At 46.1% G+C, this 18,265-nt stretch overlaps 1 protein-coding gene across 1 annotated transcript in view; it reads left to right on the top strand.

Annotated features, from left to right (window-relative positions):
* The window catches only part of LOC124021122 (zinc finger homeobox protein 3-like), a 122,256-nt gene extending 104,532 nt beyond the window's left edge, over positions 1-17,724 (top strand). The window contains 7 exon segments of the mRNA XM_046336451.1: positions 1,618-1,754; positions 2,385-2,585; positions 7,620-7,746; positions 8,109-9,518; positions 9,521-13,663; positions 14,831-15,576; positions 15,579-17,724. Coding sequence (XP_046192407.1) covers positions 1,618-1,754; positions 2,385-2,585; positions 7,620-7,746; positions 8,109-9,518; positions 9,521-13,663; positions 14,831-15,576; positions 15,579-16,556 — 7,742 coding nt within the window. The 3' untranslated portion in view covers positions 16,557-17,724.
* Positions 17,725-18,265: the final 541 nt, after the last annotated feature.

The raw sequence follows: 18,265 nt of genomic DNA, 5'->3' as shown, positions 1-18,265 counted from the left end.
CCCAAGGGAGTTTTTGAAAAAAGTTTTGTTTCTCCTCAAAATTCCTGCTCTTTCTAAGAGCTGAATGGGGTGTTGTGGTTGTGAAGCCTGGTGCCTGTGTTGGTTTGTAAAGGGGGGAACCCACAGTTGGGTTGTGAGGGGCTGGGGTGTGAATGAGTCTCTCTATCCACTCTCTCATTGTCACAGTCCACTTGGCCCGACCCACAAACCACTGGAGGAGGCTTAGCTGGTTACAGAAATTCCAATTAAGTCGAGAGTTGCACTGGCACTCACTTGCTGTGTAGGCACAAAGAGCAGGAGGATTTACCCAAGCGGGGTCAAGCTATAGGTCAGTGTTTCCAGCAGGATTTCGGAGGATATTGGGTCCACAACTTCTAAAGCTCTAACTGCCAAGCCAAATTGCACCTCTCCTTCCTCTGTCACTGTTCCTATTTCATTCCTGGCAGAGGAATCCAAGGACCTCACCCCTCTTTGGTAGCAATTTCAACTGAAATGTATTTTGATGAGGAGCAAGCTTATGTGGTCATTGGTCATGAGTGCTTTGAAAGTGAAAATCCAATTTCTTGCTCCCTTCTCAACCAGTCCACAGCCACCTCAGCAGTATACATGGCCTTGCCTAGCATGACAGTCTGTTTTGATAATTCTGTGAATTGGAGAAATTGAAAATACAGTTGGGAATTGCTGAGGTTTACACCTCTGGATGAAGGTCTGGCAGTAGATTCACTCACTTATAATAGGCCCTCTTGCTAGCTAATTGGATGTACTGTATCAATGGGGACCTATCTATCATTGTAGACGAAAACAATCTGTGCTAATGTCATGCAACTATTTATAGTTGGTGTTATTTCTATCATAGTTGTGTAAATGGAACCATAGAAAGAGAGGTGTGAATGAATACACACCTCTCTGTTAGTCAGAGCTGGGTACCTGTATAAGAGCAGATGTAAAAGAGTACCTGGGAGAAACTAAGTAAAGAAAACGGTCACATTTGAAGTTGAACTGAGGACTGATCTCTTTACCTCAATGCTGGAGTGCGAGGAGATGTTTACTTTGTCTCAAGTTTGGCGAATCCCTCATCTCCAGCGCCACTTCAAACTGCAAATCGGAGGTAGAGAGAAACCTAAAGCTGCACAATGTGACAAACTAATGTTTTGATTAGCCATATGTGGCGCTGTCTGGTGTCCTAACGATCCAACATGGGGAGAGAGAGTCCGTCAAACATATCTTGGCTGTGTGTTGCTGCATTGGCATGACAGGAGAAGTATACAGACTGGTGGTTTGGATGTGGAGCTGTGGGTTGGCTGATCAACTGCTTCCCTGCCCAAGTCCCATTAAACGCGGTTATATCACATTGAAGAAAGACATTTCAAAGCCCTTTATCCACACTTATTGATTGACTTGTTCTCTGGCTGCCAAGTCTTCACCTTGCTTTGATGAGTCTGCTTCTCTTCTTTGCCCCTCTGTGTGTGTGTGTGTGTGTGTGTGTGTGTGTGTGTGTGTGTGTGTGTGTGTGTGTGTGTGTGTGTGTGTGTGTGTGTGTGTGTGTGCGTGTGCGTGTGCGTGTGCGTGTGTGTGTGTGTGTGTGCGTGCGTGCGTGTGTGTGTGTGCGTGCAGCAGGATCCAGCCAGTCAGAGAGGGACCAGACAGACTCCCCGAACCCCTCTAAGAGGCCCTCCTCACGGTCAGGGGCCACAGGGAGCCCCCTCTCCTCCAAGCGTCCGAGGACGGCTGAGAAGAGTGCTGCTGCGGAGCAGGTAACAGCCCACTCCTTCTGCTCTATCTTTAACACACAGCCTGCTGCCACTTTCAGAAGTTGGTTTCTTAAATTATAGAGGATGGTCATATTAAGACTCACTATTCTAACTATTTGAACTTGCCAATCAACTCAAGGTTATCCCATCCCCAATTACCATGCCCTCATTATAAGCAGTAAAACTTACACATTAATTGAGAAAAGGAATGTAAAGACGTAGCTACTTCTAAGCATTTTTCTTAAAGACATTTGAATAAAGACGGGCCTTTTTGCATTATGCATGATTTTTTGGAAATCTCCTTAAAATGAGTTTTGCTTTCCTGCTGCAGTTGCATTGCTAATTGTGCAAAAGGTGGAAAATCAATATAGTATTTGACAGATGAGAGAGCTTTGAAGTGTGTGCCAGGACTGCTGCTCTGCGTATTGCCTAGTGGTCCATGATCAGAGGGACCTGCCTGGTAGAGACACAGGGGGCAACAATCCCCAATCATCCTCCCATTCCAGCTCCTCTCTCTCACAAAGCAGACCTACAGCTCTCCATCTCACCTCATTAACCTCCCTGTGCTCCTCTCTCCCCCTCTCCTCCTCTCTCCCCCCTCTCCTCCTCTCTCCTTTTCCTCCTCTCCTCCAGATGTACCAATGTCCCTACTGCAAGTTCAGCAACACAGACCTGAACCGCCTGAGAATGCACGTGATGACGCAGCACTCTGTCCAGCCCATGTTCCGCTGCCCGCTCTGCCAGGACATGCTGAACAACAAGATCCATCTGCAGTTCCACCTCACACACCTCCACAGCGTGGCGCCCGACTGCGTGGAAAAGCTCATCGCCACGGTACGTGTGTGTGTTTGTGTGTGTTAGGGTGTGTTCGTGTGTGCGCCTGTGTGGACTGAGGATACAGTATGTGTATACATTCATCCTTAGGTACTGTATTCTTTAGAAATATTTAACCATGGCCCCTGCAATGCTGTTACATACCAATAGTCAGCTCAATTATATCAGGGAATGCACATCCCCTCAAGCTAAACGAAACCATCCTAAAATATCAATGCCAAGCCTCCTGCACACGTCCATCTCTGTAAAATAGGGTGAACACAACTGTTGTTGTAATAATAATGATAATAATTGATTGCATTTATATAGCGCCTTTCCACCTACAGTAGGTAGTCAAAGAGCTTTACATAGTAGGGTGGGAAATCATCTCTTCCACCCACTTGGGTGATGTACTGCAACCATGTATTACCAGAAGGCTCACCTCACATCAGCTATTGTACAAATACAAATATGGTGTTTTATAAGCTAAACAGCCGTAAATGGTGTTTTATAAGCTAAACAGCCGTAAATGGTTCTGAGATGTTCAAGGTAGTTCAGTCCGTAATCCTCTCGCTGGGTTTTCCTGCCCTTTCTTCTGTTGCATTGTGGTCTTTCTGTTTGTGAAGTTACAGGTAGGCACCTGCCTCTGAGATATGTACATTGATTACTGTTATCCTCCTAATCCATGGCCACTGGATTGCATGGGGACTTCATGACGTCTTTTTTTCAAGGGCCTTTTTAAACACACTGAATACGTTGAGAGGAAAGCACAACACAGGATGTCATGGCTCTGCCACCTAGCCTTTAATACCCAGCCCATCCTGTACTGTATGCATCCTTTACCACATTTATATTTACCATTGTGTCTGTTTAGTCATTTACTTTCTCTGTGGGAAGTGATGAAGAGGCCATGGGAATACGCACAGCCTTTTTGTTTCTCTGTGTGTGTGAGCTTAGCACATGTAGCCTATGCCTGTGCACAAAAGGCAATGTAGGCAGGCTGGCTGGGCCCCATCAGGTCAAGGACCAACGGATCTCTTAGCTGTGTCTCTTCTCTGTAGCTCAGAGATGACTGCCTGGCTGGCTGTTTGTAATGGAGCATGTCTCTCCAGTCTTCTCTCTTCCAAATTGATGACATTTGAAGCTTTATCAAAATACAAAGGAAACTGTTAATTGTGAAATGACTCCAAGGCATCCCATTGACTCACTGCCAGTCAAATATTATAGGGGTTAGGTTCAGATGCTTTAGCCATATTCTAATGTGGCGTTGTCTAATGTGCCCATGGTCAATGAGCCCTTTTTTTCGGTCTCATTTTTATCGTAGTCAGTTGAGATAGTGAGGGGGGAGAGAGAGACAGATAAGTCTGTTGTCTGCTAGATGAGCTGCTCTCTTACCTCCCAGTCCATTTATTCTCAGGAGCATATTGATATTCTCCCAGTGTCTGATCACCGTAGAGCTGTTCAAAACAAAGGCTTTTATTAATAATATATTCAAGTTATTGTGACACAGATTCATTTAAATTGAATTGATACTTTTTTCCCCCTTTAATGAAATGCAAGTTCATGCAATGGAAATATTATTATTCACCATGTCTTTAATCTAGCGTGCCAACCTCAAATCTCACGTGAATAATGAATGCACCAATTTCACAAAGAGACAATAGGGACTGTGTGTCTGTACAATCACCCCTAACGTTTCCCATACATATACCACTATCTAGGCACTATCTCCACCCAGAGCGATACAAAAAACGTAAAGCCTAAAGCATTAATATACATTCTGAAGTTAGATATAGACTCACACAAATGTAATATCAGTATTTACATGGACTCTGTCTACCTCTGCTCCATTACCCCAGCGTAATAACCCAGCTCATTTTGTTTTAATTCAGCATCAAATGGAAATATGCTTTTTATTTTCTCTCCATTTGATTTCTTGTTAATGACTGTGCAAATGTTGACGTTTGTTCTCGCCTGTGGAACAGAAATGCTCGCTGGACAGTCATTCAGGAGAACGGTGCTCTACCTAGCTGCCTAGCCATCTTCCTGGCCAAGCTAAAAAGCAACTGGCGAACACTTTAGTATGGAAGGCAGCAGTATTTATATTTTTATAGAGATAATAATGCACCGAGCCTCTACAAAGACTCAGGAGAGAACCATAGGTAATATAATGCACATTAAAACCAGTACCTTTTTAAAAATGTCTACTGGTGGATATAGATGGAATGGTACTCTATTTGTTTTCACATGTGTAGCAGACGAGCCTAATGAATTCTGAAATAGGAGACTTTTATTTCATGTCGACCATGCATAAAGATGCACACACTCTCTCAGCCTTCAATTCTATCCACCATGTTCTCTCTCTCTCTCTCTCTCTCTCTCTCTCTCTCTCTCTCTCTCTCTCTCTCTCTCTCTCTCTCTCTCTCTCTCTCTCTCTCTCTCCTGCAGCCCCATCCTTCCATTACCCCTCCCTCTCTCTCTCCTCTCTCGCTCCCTCTCTTCCTCTCTCCTCCCCTCCCTCTCTCATTCTATGTCTCATTTTCTGTCTGTCTAAGATAGGGGTAATGAAAATAATTGTGCTTCATTAATTCTGAGTCTGGCTAGATGATAGCCATTTTGAACGATGTTTGCCAATTAGGCGGTCCAAATGAAAAGTGACCTTGGGATACTCTCTGCTCTTGCCTCTCGTCGTCTAATGAAGCGGTTGTCTAGAAACAGTCCACTTTGTAATGTAAATCGCTGCTGTGTTTTGTATTTGTGTTATTCTCCATGCTGGTTGCATTCATTTGCCACTCTCTGTTTGGAGGAGAGAGAGAGAGAGAGAAGGGAGAATAAAACAGAAAGTATGTGAATATTTTCCAGTGAATTTCTGATGAGACTAATCGCACAGTGATGGACTAGAGAATGTTTACTGTTCCACTTAACCCCGGGGCCCTATGCAAACCCGCTGTTGCTTGAGGAGGACTCCGCCTTGTGTAGGACTAGATTGGACCTGTTTGTAGCTGTGTGCCATGCTTTGTTCACAGACATGTCCTCATTGTCACTATTTGCTGAACACACTGCCAGTTGCAGACTGACAGAGAGTGTGTTCCTTTTAGAAGCACAGGCCAGACCAAAGATACACACAAATGTCGTTAACAGTTTCTTTTATGTTTCATGAGACTAGGTGAATCCATAATTTATACATTACTCCTGGTGACTTAAGGTTAAATATATGTTGATAAGATTTGACTGATTATTTTTGAAGAATATGAATATTGTGTTAGATAGTAAAGGTCAAAAGAGCTATTTGAATTAGATTGTTCCTTTTCATTTTGTATAGCCTCGTTTGATGTTATCATACACACATTTAAGTAAAGAGCCAAAGCCAGGATGACCATTATGGGGTGATAGGAGAGAAGAAGGGTGGTCCATTGTAGTAAGGAGAACCTGAAATGGAGGTAGAGGATTAATAGAGGCACGAAGAGGGGTGGGGAAAGACTGTGGGGAGTAGGGAGAGGGGGGGTAGGGACTGTAGGGAGAGGGGGGGACTGTAGGGAGAGGGGTGGGGAGGGACTGTAGGGAGAGGGGTGGGGAAAGACTGTAGGGAGAGGTGTGGGGAAAGACTGTAGGGAGAGGTGTGGGGAAAGACTGTAGGGAGAGGGGTGGGGAAAGACTGTGGGGAGAGGGGTGGGGAGGGACTGTAGGGAGAGGGGTGGGGAAAGACTGTGGGGAGTAGGGAGAGGGGGGGGACTGTAGGGAGAGGGGTGGGGAGGGACTGTAGGGAGAGGGGTGGGGAGGGACTGTAGGGAGAGGGGTGGGGAAAGACTGTGGGGAGTAGGGAGAGGGGTGGGGAGGGACTGTAGGGAGAGGGGGGACTGTAGGGAGAGGGGTGGGGAGGGACTGTAGGGAGAGGGGTGGGGAAAGACTGTGGGGAGTAGGGAGAGGGGTGGGGAGGGACTGTAGGGAGAGGGGTGGGGAGGGACTGTAGGGAGAGGGGTGGGGTGTGTTGGGGTACTGTGAATTGAAATGCAGCGTGGGGAGTGAGGCTGATTATTCTGTTTGGGGAGTTAATTGAAGGAAGGTGAAGCAGACAGTGCCTCATCTCCCGGCCTCTTCCAATCTCAATCACTGATTATTGTTAAATAGGAGCCGCTTAATGAGTGCATTTGATGAATTGTTGCATTTCTGTAAGGGGAAAGAGGGTCTATGAGGGGGAGATATGGGAGAGGAGGATGGGTGGGGGGAGATAATATGGAGGGAGGTGGCTGTCATTCACCCATGATTGACTTCAACCTTTTGAGAGCAAAGAAAACCTGGCCGCTTCTCTGCAGTTTTTTAATCAATATTCATTGCTCCTTGAAATGTTCTAATTAAAATGATAGAAACAAATTAAACCATTGTATAGTGGAAAAATGCATAGCATTCCTCCTGAAACATCATTTCTTTGCGTATTTCTTCAGAAATCTTTATTGAACCTGTTCATGTTTGGATTTATCCATAGTAGCTCCAATTTTGTATTCTTAACACACCTGAAATAACTCTAACGTAACTGACATTAAACCACTATATTGTGACTTATGCAGGGTTGGAAGGCACAGACTATTTCCCCAAATTAATAGTGCTTGTATTACCCAGAATGCCTCTTGTCTGCTCTGCTCCTTATCATTGTAATGGGATGCGCTTTTTTCATGGAATAATTATTTAATTAGGTGGCCTAATAAGCTTTTCAGTTGGCCAAGGTAGGCTTTTCAGGCCGTCTCACTAATTGGCTGCAGCAGAACTTTCCATTCGCATGACAAAACACCAGTAGTGATCAAAGTGCAAATTCCAGGGATGGCAAATAAAGTCAAAAGTAATATGATTATTTGTGAGTGATTGCAAGACAGAAACCTTGTGCAAGGGTTTCCACGATCTTTTAAGATGTCTATCAATTCCATCAGGAAAATATGTGTGCAGTTTTAAATGGAAAGAATATATAATAACATCATATTTTTGTGAGCTTACAGAAACTCAGTTGTATAATAGGACCACACAGTAACTAACATGGGACGTGTCTTGTGTTTGATTTTCCAGGTGACGGCATCAGAGGTTCTGCCAGAAAGCATGTTCATACCAGTACCAGGCCCAGACAGAGATGCACAAAGCAGTACCCCACAGGCCCCGGTTAACTCCAGCTCTGAAGATATCAAGAAACAAGCCGGTCAGTATAGCACCATGTATTTTCCTGTGCTTTAATTGTCCCTCCTTTCATTTATATGTGAAGGATAGCGATGGTACGGTTCTCCTTTGGAAAATGTAATGAAAATGTAGGGGATCATGCCAAGGCTGTCATTGACAACAAAGGAAAAATAATGATTCCTGCATCTGCAGGAGTCTGAATTAGTTATTACGTCTGTGTGTTGCAACCTCCCTTCCTGGTGATTCTGAAATGATACATGTGTCAAGGACTCCTAAGTAGAAATAAGATGTCCTCTGTTGAAATTACATTTTCTTGCACAAAGACTCTGCTTATGTGGGAGCCTCTTTGATTAATTAATTTTATTTCTCTTTATTTATTGACAGAACCATTAGATGCTGAGCCTGAGAAAGGGGTCTCACTGCCTACAGAAATAGCTGAAGCTCGCAAGTCACCTCTGGAGGATCAGCAGTCTGGAAGGGAAGACACAGGATTCCTGTGTTGGAAGAAAGGCTGTAACCAGGTCTTCAAGTCCTCTAACTCCCTCCAGGTGCACTTCAACGAGGTTCACAACAAAAGGCCTCAGCTGCCTGTCTCTGACCGGCATGTCTACAAGTATCGCTGCAACCAGTGCAGCCTGGCCTTCAAGACGGTGGAGAAACTGCAGCTGCACTCGCAGTACCACGTCATCAGAGCAGCCACCATGTGCTGCCTCTGTCAACGCAGCTTCAGGACCCTGCAGGCCTTGAAGAAACATTTGGAGACCAGCCACCTAGAGTTGAGCGAGGCTGACATCCAACAGCTCTATGGAGGCTTACTGATGAACGGAGACCTTATGGTCATGGGTGATCCATCACTTGGAGAGGACCACGGAGGACTGGGAGAAGATGACAAAGAGGGAGAGGACAGTGACCAAGAGGAAAAGCAAAGTCCAACAGGTAGCGACTCTGGCTCATTGCTAGAAGATTTTGGATCAGAGCCCAAGCGTGCCCTGCCATTCAGGAAAGGTCCTAACTTTACCATGGAGAAGTTCCTGGACCCATCTCGTCCTTTCAAGTGCACAGTGTGCAAAGAGTCATTCACACAGAAGAACATTCTTCTGGTTCACTACAACTCTGTCTCACACCTGCACAAGGTCAAGCGGGCCCTACAGGAGTCCACTACTGGTCAACCAGAGCCCACCAGCAGCCCTGACAACAAACCATTCAAGTGCAGCACTTGCAACGTGGCTTACAGCCAGAGCTCTACTCTAGAGATCCACATGCGCTCTGTCCTCCACCAGACCAAGGCCCGAGCAGCCAAGCTTGAAGCAGCAGGAGGAAACACCAGCTCCAGCAGTGGTTCTGGATTAAGTGGCGGTGGATCCTCCATCAACACTTCAACTCCAAGCCCAAGCCCAGCTACTAACTCAACAACCAGCTCCAGCAACCACAGCTCTTCTGGGGCTCAGACTACACAGACTATTCTTGGAGGAAATCACATGAGCCAGTCTCACAGCATTGAAAGCCTTGGGAACTCCTCGATGACTTGTCATCCGTCTGAAAACCATGAATCAAAAAAGAAGAAATTTGCAGACATGCTCTCTGCAAGGGGACAGCAGCACCAGCAGCAGCAACAGCTTCAGCAGCAACAGCAACAGCAGTTGGCTCAGGCCCAAGCCCAAGCCCAGGCCCAGCTCCAACAAGAGCTCCAGCAACAAGCTGCCCTCATCCAGTCCCAGCTTTTCAACCCAGCACTTCTTCAGCACTTCCCCATGACAACTGATGCTCTTCACTCACTGCAGCAACAACAGCTGCTCTTCCTTTCTACATCCCTGGAGCAGAATTCCAACTGAATCCAGAGATGAACCTCAACAGTTCTGCACTTGGCCTGTCAAGCTCCACTGCCAACTCTCTGTTGGAGGACCTGAAGAACTCTGCCCAGCAGGCTCAGGCTCAGAGCTGCCTGCAACAACAGCTGATGCACCACCACCTTCAGCAGCAGCACCAACAGCAGCAGGCCCAAGCCCATTCTCAGGCCCAGGGCCAGATGGCTTTGCTTCAGCAGAGTGCCAATCTACTTCACCAGGCTGAGAAAAAGCAGAAGGCCGCTGCCGCCCACAATGAGAAGCAAGAGAGAGAAAGGGAAATGCAAAGAGAAAAAGACTTAAGAGAGAAAATTGAGGAACATGTCACAAAAGACAGCTCTGACAACAAGTCAAACGAAAAAAAGGATATGCAACAGACTGCAATGAACTCCAACCACGATCCTGGCTTTCCTCCACCAAGGATTGCTTCAGATGCTCGTGGAAATGCCACTAAAGCCCTTCTGGAGAACTTTGGGTTTGAGCTAGTGATTCAATACAATGAAAACAAGCAGAAAGCTCAGAAGAAGCCAGCAGGGCCTGGACCAGCTGGAACAAGCACTCCTGGTGGGATCACGAGAGTGGTGGACCCCATCGAGGGATTGGAGAAGCTGGAATGTGAGGCCTGTGGAAAACTATTTTCCAACATACTGATTCTGAAGAGTCATCAGGAGCACATCCACCAGGCCTTCTTCCCATTCCGCTCCCTGGAGAGATTTGCCAAGGAATACAGAGAGCAGTATGACAAACTGTATCCACTCAGACCCCAGACACCAGAGGCTGCTCCTCCTGCTCCTGCACCTCCTCCTCCTCCTCCTCCTCCTCCACCTCCACCCCCTCCACAGAGAGCCCCAACACCAAATATTCCTGTCTCTGCTCCCTCCATCACACCCCCAACTGTGTCGACCCCACAGCCTCCTGTTCAAATGGCTCAAATGTCCATGCCAATGGATATGCCCCTCTTCTCACCACTCATGATGCAGTCAATGTCTCTACAGTCCATGCCCTCCCAAATGCAATCCCAGATGTCATCTGTGGAGTCACAGTCACTGGCTAACGATCTGGCCCAGCTTTACCAACAGCAGCTTACACCAGCTATGCTACAGCAGCAGCAGAATAAGAGGCCCAGGACACGTATCACTGATGACCAGCTTAGGGTTCTTCGGCAGTACTTTGACATCAACAACTCCCCCAATGAGGAGCAAATTAAGGAGATGGCAGATAAGTCAGGGCTGCCCCAGAAAGTCATCAAACACTGGTTCCGCAACACCCTCTTCAAAGAGCGCCAGCGTAACAAAGACTCACCCTACAACTTCAACAACCCACCCATTACCACTATGGAGGATACCAAAATTGACTCTAAACCCCCTTCCCCTGAGCCTCAAAGACAGGAATGTTATGGGAGTAAAAGGTCCTCAAGAACAAGGTTTACAGACTACCAATTGCGGGTGCTTCAGGACTTCTTTGATGCTAACGCCTACCCCAAAGATGATGAATTTGAACAGCTCTCCAACCTTCTGAGCCTCCCCACCCGTGTCATTGTGGTGTGGTTCCAAAATGCTCGTCAGAAGGCACGCAAGAATTATGAAAACCAGGGGGATGGAAGTAAAGATGGTGAACGAAGAGAACTGTCCAATGACCGTTACATTCGCACCACCAACCTGAACTACCAGTGCAAGAAATGCAGTCTGGTTTTCCAGCGCATATTTGACCTCATAAAGCACCAAAAGAAGCTGTGTTACAAAGATGAAGACGATGACGGGCAATACGACAGCCAAAACGAGGACTCTATGGATCTTTCCCATGAATACTACACCCCCTCTGGGTCCTCCTGTCACACCCCTATGCCTTCTTCCTCAAGCCTCTGCCCTCTCCCTCCCTCCACGTCAGCCTTTTCCCACCTCTCATCCTCGGAGAAGGAGGAAGCCTCACCAGCTAACACATCAAACTCTTATGATGAGAAGCCCAAACATTTGGCTGAAATGTCCTCAGATCCACGTGAGCATCAGACCACCATCAAACAGGAGACTGTGCATCAGCCCCAATCTGAGACTCAACATCAGAGAAGAGAAGCACGAGATGAGAAGCCACAAACAGCCCCAAAGACAAACAAGCATTCTTCTCCCTCCCTCTCTCAGCAGCAACGTGAGTGTGGTCCCTCAGCCTCTCAGACAAGCCAGGCTGAGAGAGCTTCTCAGAGCTCCCACATGGGCCTCAACCCTCACATGAGCTCTGCATCACAGCAACAGCTGGCACAGCAAATGATCCAATACCAGTGTGAGCAGTGCAAGCTTGGTTTCCCAACCTTTGAGCACTGGCAGGAGCACCAGCAACTCCACTTCCTCTCTGTACAAAACCAATTCATCCACCCTCAGTTCTTGGACCGCCCAATGGACATGCCCTTCATGTTGTTCGATCCAAGCAATCCCCTGTTGGCCAGTCAACTCCTCTCTGGGGCTATGCCACAGATCCCAAGCAGCTCTGCCACCTCTCCATCAACACCCACCTCCACCATGAACTCCCTGAAGAGGAAGTTAGAGGAGAAAGCAGGCACTAGCCCAGGAGAGAATGACAGCACCAACAGTGGGGAGGAGCCACAAAGAGACAAGCGCCTAAGGACTACCATCACACCTGAGCAGCTGGAGATCCTCTACCAGAAATACCTGTTGGACTCAAACCCCACTCGTAAAATGCTTGACCACATCGCTCATGAGGTAGGACTGAAGAAGAGGGTAGTGCAAGTTTGGTTCCAAAATACCAGAGCCAGGGAAAGGAAGGGTCAGTTTCGGGCTGTAGGGCCTGCTCAAGCTCACCGGCGATGCCCTTTTTGTCGTGCCCTCTTCAAGGCGAAAACTGCACTAGAGGCACATATCCGTTCCCGCCATTGGCATGAAGCCAAACGTGCCGGTTACAACTTAGCTCTCTCTGGCATGTTCACTGAGGAAGGGATGCAAATGAAGATGGATCCTCTGGATATCTCCAGCTATTCCCAGCTTGCACCTTCTAACAATGATGGACAATGCTCCTCTCTGTCACCAGTGAGCAAAAACATGGACTTGTCTCCAAGGGCCCTTTTGAGCCCTTCATCCATTAAAGTTGAAGGAGGAATGGAGGACTTTGAGAGTCCATCTATGTCCTCTGTCAACCTTAGCTTTGACCAGAACAAACTTGATAATGACGACTGTTCTTCAGTGAATACGGCCATCACAGATACCACCACTGGTGATGAGGCCAATGCTGACAATGACAGTGCTGATCAAAAGCATGGTCAAAATAGTGGTGATTATCTATCTAAGTCTGTGGGTACAGCCCCCTCCCTTGAAAATGACGACCAGATGTCCTCAGGGCTGGTGAGCCCTGCGACAAGCTATTATGCTAGAGACTATGAAAATGAGAATATAATTGACTACAGTGAGACCTCCAGTCTGGCTGATCCCTGCTCACCAAGCCCCGGAGCTTCCGGCAGCAGGAGCATCGACAGTGGAGACCGTCCTGGTCAAAAGCGCTTCCGAACTCAGATGACTAACCTCCAGCTGAAGCTGCTCAAGTCCTGCTTCAATGACTACAGGACACCTACCATGCTGGAGTGTGAGGTACTTGGCAATGATATCGGACTTCCAAAGAGGGTGGTTCAGGTGTGGTTCCAGAATGCTCGCGCCAAGGAGAAAAAGGCCAAGCTCAGCATGGCTAAGCACTTCGGGATCAACCACACATCCTACGAGGGGCCGAAGACGGAGTGCTCTTTGTGCGGTGTCAAGTACAGTGCCCGTCTCTCCGTGCGAGATCACATCTTCTCTGCGCAACACATCAACAAGGTAAAGGACACCATTGGGAGCCAACTGGACAAGGAGAAGGAGTACTTTGACCCAGCCACTGTCCGTCAGCTGATGGCCCAGCAGGAGATGGATCGCATCAAGAAAGCCAATGAGGTCCTGGGACTGGCACAGCAGCAAGCCATGCAGCAGCAGGGGATCTTTGATAGCCCCGCCCTGCAGGCCCTGAACCTTCAGTCTGCCTATTCAACTCTGCAAGGGATGCCCCTGGACTTCTGCCAGGTGTCGGAAGCACCCCTACCTGGCTTTAACTCATCAAACTCAGGTATGTCATCGCTCAGACGTTACTCTTTCATCAGAGTTGTCTTAAACCGATGAAGCACACTTGGATCAAATGTAAAATTTTGTCATATCCATAATTGAAAAGAAGTGATGTACCAGTATGGAGAGGGAAATGTAGGGTCTCATTCAAGTAAACCCATTAACTAGGTCTTAACTGGGAAAACTAGTAAGCACTTTGGAATTAATAGGGCTCTGAATTTCGCCTACATTTTCCAGTATGTAGCATTTCGACCTTCTTCAGATGAAATATCCTTGTCATAAATCAATCTGTCATCTGGAAATATTCACATTGGAATACATACATGTAATACAATGTAACAGTGTGAGGGCACCTTCCATTTTAATCTGGATTTGCCAGGCACCTGTAAACATGTTATTTTTACATCATGTTGTATTTCATAATGAATCATGCATTCTAGTAAAAGTCATTCATTTCATTCATATTGACAGTGTTGGCCTGTGTTATTGTAGAGATGCTGCTACAACAAACACATACAATATCAAATCTGAATGAGCATCTTCAGACATCTGTTGTCAACTTTATGATCTACTTGAACTGTTACCACTCAGTTAGAGAACATTAAACAAAGTCCTAAAATGAATACTAATAGCTCACTTTCTTCTCTAACCTCTTTGACCTTGGGAACATTAGTAGTACTTGACATTATTATCAATTAAATTACATGTTTTGATTTCCTAAGTTTGTTTAAAGGTCAGTGTCATACTTTATGTAAAGAAACCATTTGCACATGTTTGAAGTAATAGATACTGGAGTCCTTATTATGTTAAGATGTATCTAAATCCTCAGTTTGTCTGTTGTTTTCTTTATTATTGCCCAGCTACTTCTTGATTGATTAACTCTAGTAAATATTGTGATTGAGACCTCTTCTCATGGGCCTTCCTGGAAAGGCTGAGTTTCTGATTGGCTAACGTTGAATCAGCAAATGCTATCAAATGAATGACCTCTGGTGAAAAACATTTATCTTCAATAAAGTGCTCAGTTATTAATGCACTGAGCTCCAATAATTAGTGCGTACAGTAGCTCTCTGGAACACCTTAGAAAAACACATACATGCATCTATGAATAACTAATGTCTTGAATCCCCCTCTAACTCTGAATTATCCTATTTCTCTGTTTCATCTCCTCTAGCTTTAACTCCTCCCAAACCTCCAAACCTCCTGAACATGCCTGGTGCCAGTGTTCCTTCACCCAGCCTCCCTACATCTGGATTACCCAACAAGCCTCCCTCTTCCTCCTCATTGGCATCACCCAGCCCAGCACAGGCCAACACTTCTGTCGCCCACTCCAGCCCTACTTCCACCTCCACCACCACAACAACCCAGTCAGGCTCGCGGCCTGAACACCCCAAAGAGCGTAATGCTGAGAGGTCAAGAGAGAAGGAGAAGCCCCACCACAAGGAGAAGACAGAGAAGCCCTCAACGCCATCCTCCACTGGAGGCACCCCAGCCCCATCCACCTCTGCTGCCAGCGCCAAGAAAGAAAAACAAGACGCAGCTGTGCCCGCCACCTCCATGCCCACGCCGGGTATGGAGTATGTGGTAGACCCTGCCCAGCTCCAGGCCCTGCAGGCTGCCTTGGCATCAGACCCTACAGCTCTACTGACTAGTCAGTTCCTGCCCTACTTCATGCCTGGATTTTCCCCTTATTACGCCCCGCAAATACCTGGAGCTCTCCAAGGCGGCTATCTGCAGCCAATGTACGGCATGGAAAGCATGTTCCCCTACAACCCAACATTGTCCCAAGCGCTGATGGGCCTGTCCCCAGGGTCCCTGCTTCAGCACTACCAGCAATATCAGCAGAGCCTGCAGGAGGCACTACAGCAGCAGCAGCAGCAGCTTCAGCAGATCCAGCAACCCAAAGCGAGCCAAACTCCAGTTCTCCTTCAACCCTTGGGGACCGCAAAGAATCTGCCAAAGATCCAGCGAAAACAGAGGAGCAGAAAGGCAACCCCCACCGAGAGACCTCTTCCTCCTCCTCCTCCTCTCACAATAACCTACCCTCCAAGCAGAACGAGATGGATGGCAAAGTCGCAGACCCCCTTCTAGACCAGTACATCGTCCCCAAGGTGCAGTACAGGCTGGCGTGTCGCAAATGTCAAGCAGTCTTCAGTAAGGAAGAAGCAGCCATCAATCACCTGAAGTCTATCTGCTTTTTCGGTCAGTCTGTGGCAAACCTGCAAGAGGTGTTGCTGCGTGTCCCCAGTGGCGCAGGTGCAGGGGTTGGCAGCCTCTACGACTGCCTGGCCTGCGACACCACATTGGATGGGGACAAAGCGCTTAGTCAACACCTGGATTCGGCTTTGCACAAACACAGAACAATCAAGCGATCAGCCAGAAATGCCAAAGAGCACGCTACTAGTTTATTACCTCACTCTTCAGCCTGCTTCCCCGATCCTAACACCGCATCTACCTCGCAGTCTGCCACTCATCTCATCAGCACCCCCCCTCCCCCGCCAACGACATCAGCCACCATGCCGTCCTCCTCTGTCTCTTCATCCTTGTGCTCCACCTCTGCCACCCCACTCAACACCACAGCTGCCGGCAAACCCTGGCCCCAGGCCCCTTTCTCCAGAGCTTTAGCTGGGAAGCCCAATGCCACTCCTTCTTCTTCTTCTTCTTTTCCTCCAGTATCCTCACATTCAACGGTTACCTCAAGTTCATTGAGCACCTCAGGAGTTCAGACCTCGATACCAACAGACGTCTTTACCGACGAGTCTGACTCTGACAGCAGTCAGAAGTCAGCAGACAGGCTGGGCAGGACGGCAGGGGTGCCGCAACAGCCCGGCTGTCTCAAAGACAGTAGTAGTTGTAGTAGTAATCTTGCTAGTGTAGGAACGGACTCCATCAGATTGTAAAAGAGCTTTCGATGATGGACAATATTTTAAAAACGCAAAAGACAAAAAAAAACACAAATGGGAAAAAACAAACAAAAAAGCAGCGATGTTAAAATACGTTTAAAAGTATACAAAACAATTTCAGAAAAAGATGTGTAAAGACTAACTGCAATTCCAAAGCTTGTAACCAAAAATTTAAATGTTAGTGGATTGTTTTCCCATATCAACATGCTGGTTTTCATTTCTTTCAACTGAAATATATACATATATATGTATAAGAATAGAAAAGATCACTGCAGTTAAGTTTTGGGTAATGATAGAGGAATGCTGTATAGCAATGGACTGCCTCAAAGTTGTTAAATGGCCCAAGAACCCTTTTGACAAAGTCAACAAGCTGTCCCTTGTTTGTGTAATTATTTCCACTTAATAGCACAGTCACAAAAAGCCAGTATGTACTGTATGGGAGAATAGTCTAAAAGTTTTCTGCTGTCAAAGCGTTCAAATACCAATGGCTTGCAAAAGTAAAAAGAATAATGTAATGTCTATTTTATTCTCAGGTCAACAGCTCACAGACGTTTTTCTGTTACAGAAATTCATTGTTTTACACCTTTTGTTCCGAACAGGAGAAATATTTGTGTTTTTTTCTCCAGAAATTGATTTTAACGACAGAAAGTTTTAAAATGAGTGAAAATATCATAAAGGCATAGCTTTCTGGGCATTTAAAAGGGTAGCTGATCTGCTGATTTTAAACATTTGAAATACTCTTAAAGGGGGAAATTTAGCAATCCCATTGTACCCAGACACGGAGAGCATTGCAGACATGTTGATGGGGGATAAAAAGATTTTTTTGATAAAAAAACTTTCTGTATTTATGATAGATATGAACATTTTTGGTGTTAAGTAGATTGTTGCATTGGAAATGAATTTAAACAGTATGGTAGATTGAAAAAATACTTTGTGTACATTTAGCTTTTGTATCGTCCAACTTTAAGGCGCTTCATTTGATGTTGTCTTGGTCATTCCGATAGACTAGATTATGGAGCAGTAACTTACCTGAACTTTATTTCTGTCTTATTCTCAGCTTCTTGGCTAACGTTCACCCAACTGCCACTCTCCCACTAGGCAGGATCCTCTCTTTCAAAATGTTTTTTCTCTCTGTTTTGGTTGGTATGGTTCTAACCAAAAAGAAAAAAGACCTGGGGTGAAATGTTAAACAATATTGAATTTTATTTCTGTTACCTTTGTGCACTTAACTCTGTCTGACTCATAATTCTCACTTTACTTGTTCCTCTCGCTCCTCACTTTGTTTTTCTCCTCCCCTGCATCTGTAGATATGAAGATAGTTACTCCTCGTGCACTACGAAGCAGGCCTTTTGTTCTTCATGTAGTGTGGCTACAGTCTTTTTTCGGCTTTATTTTCATTTAGACTTTACGTTGTTGTTGTCATAGATGAAAATTAAAAAAGAATAATAATAATAATAATTCTCACGCTTTAAAACAAAAAGAAAATCCAAAGACTAAACACTTTCACCATTGGTGCATAAAGATGAGAAAAGAGGCTTCTTTATACTTGAGAATTTGTTGCTGTTTTTAGAGGAAAGAAAACAAAGTTTTAAAATAAAGGAGTACGCATCAGAGTTGCCGTTTTTGCTTCTTTTGCAAGCAGATAGGTGGCTTTTTTACGTAAAATACCAAGAATACCAAAAACCAAAAAAGGGCCCTTGTCCTTG

Source organism: Oncorhynchus gorbuscha, unplaced genomic scaffold, assembly GCF_021184085.1.
Source record: "Oncorhynchus gorbuscha isolate QuinsamMale2020 ecotype Even-year unplaced genomic scaffold, OgorEven_v1.0 Un_scaffold_1057, whole genome shotgun sequence".
NCBI classification, from domain to species: Eukaryota; Metazoa; Chordata; class Actinopteri; order Salmoniformes; family Salmonidae; genus Oncorhynchus; species Oncorhynchus gorbuscha.
Note: the sequence above shows the minus strand (reverse complement) of the source record. Positions and strands in the feature narration are given on the sequence as shown.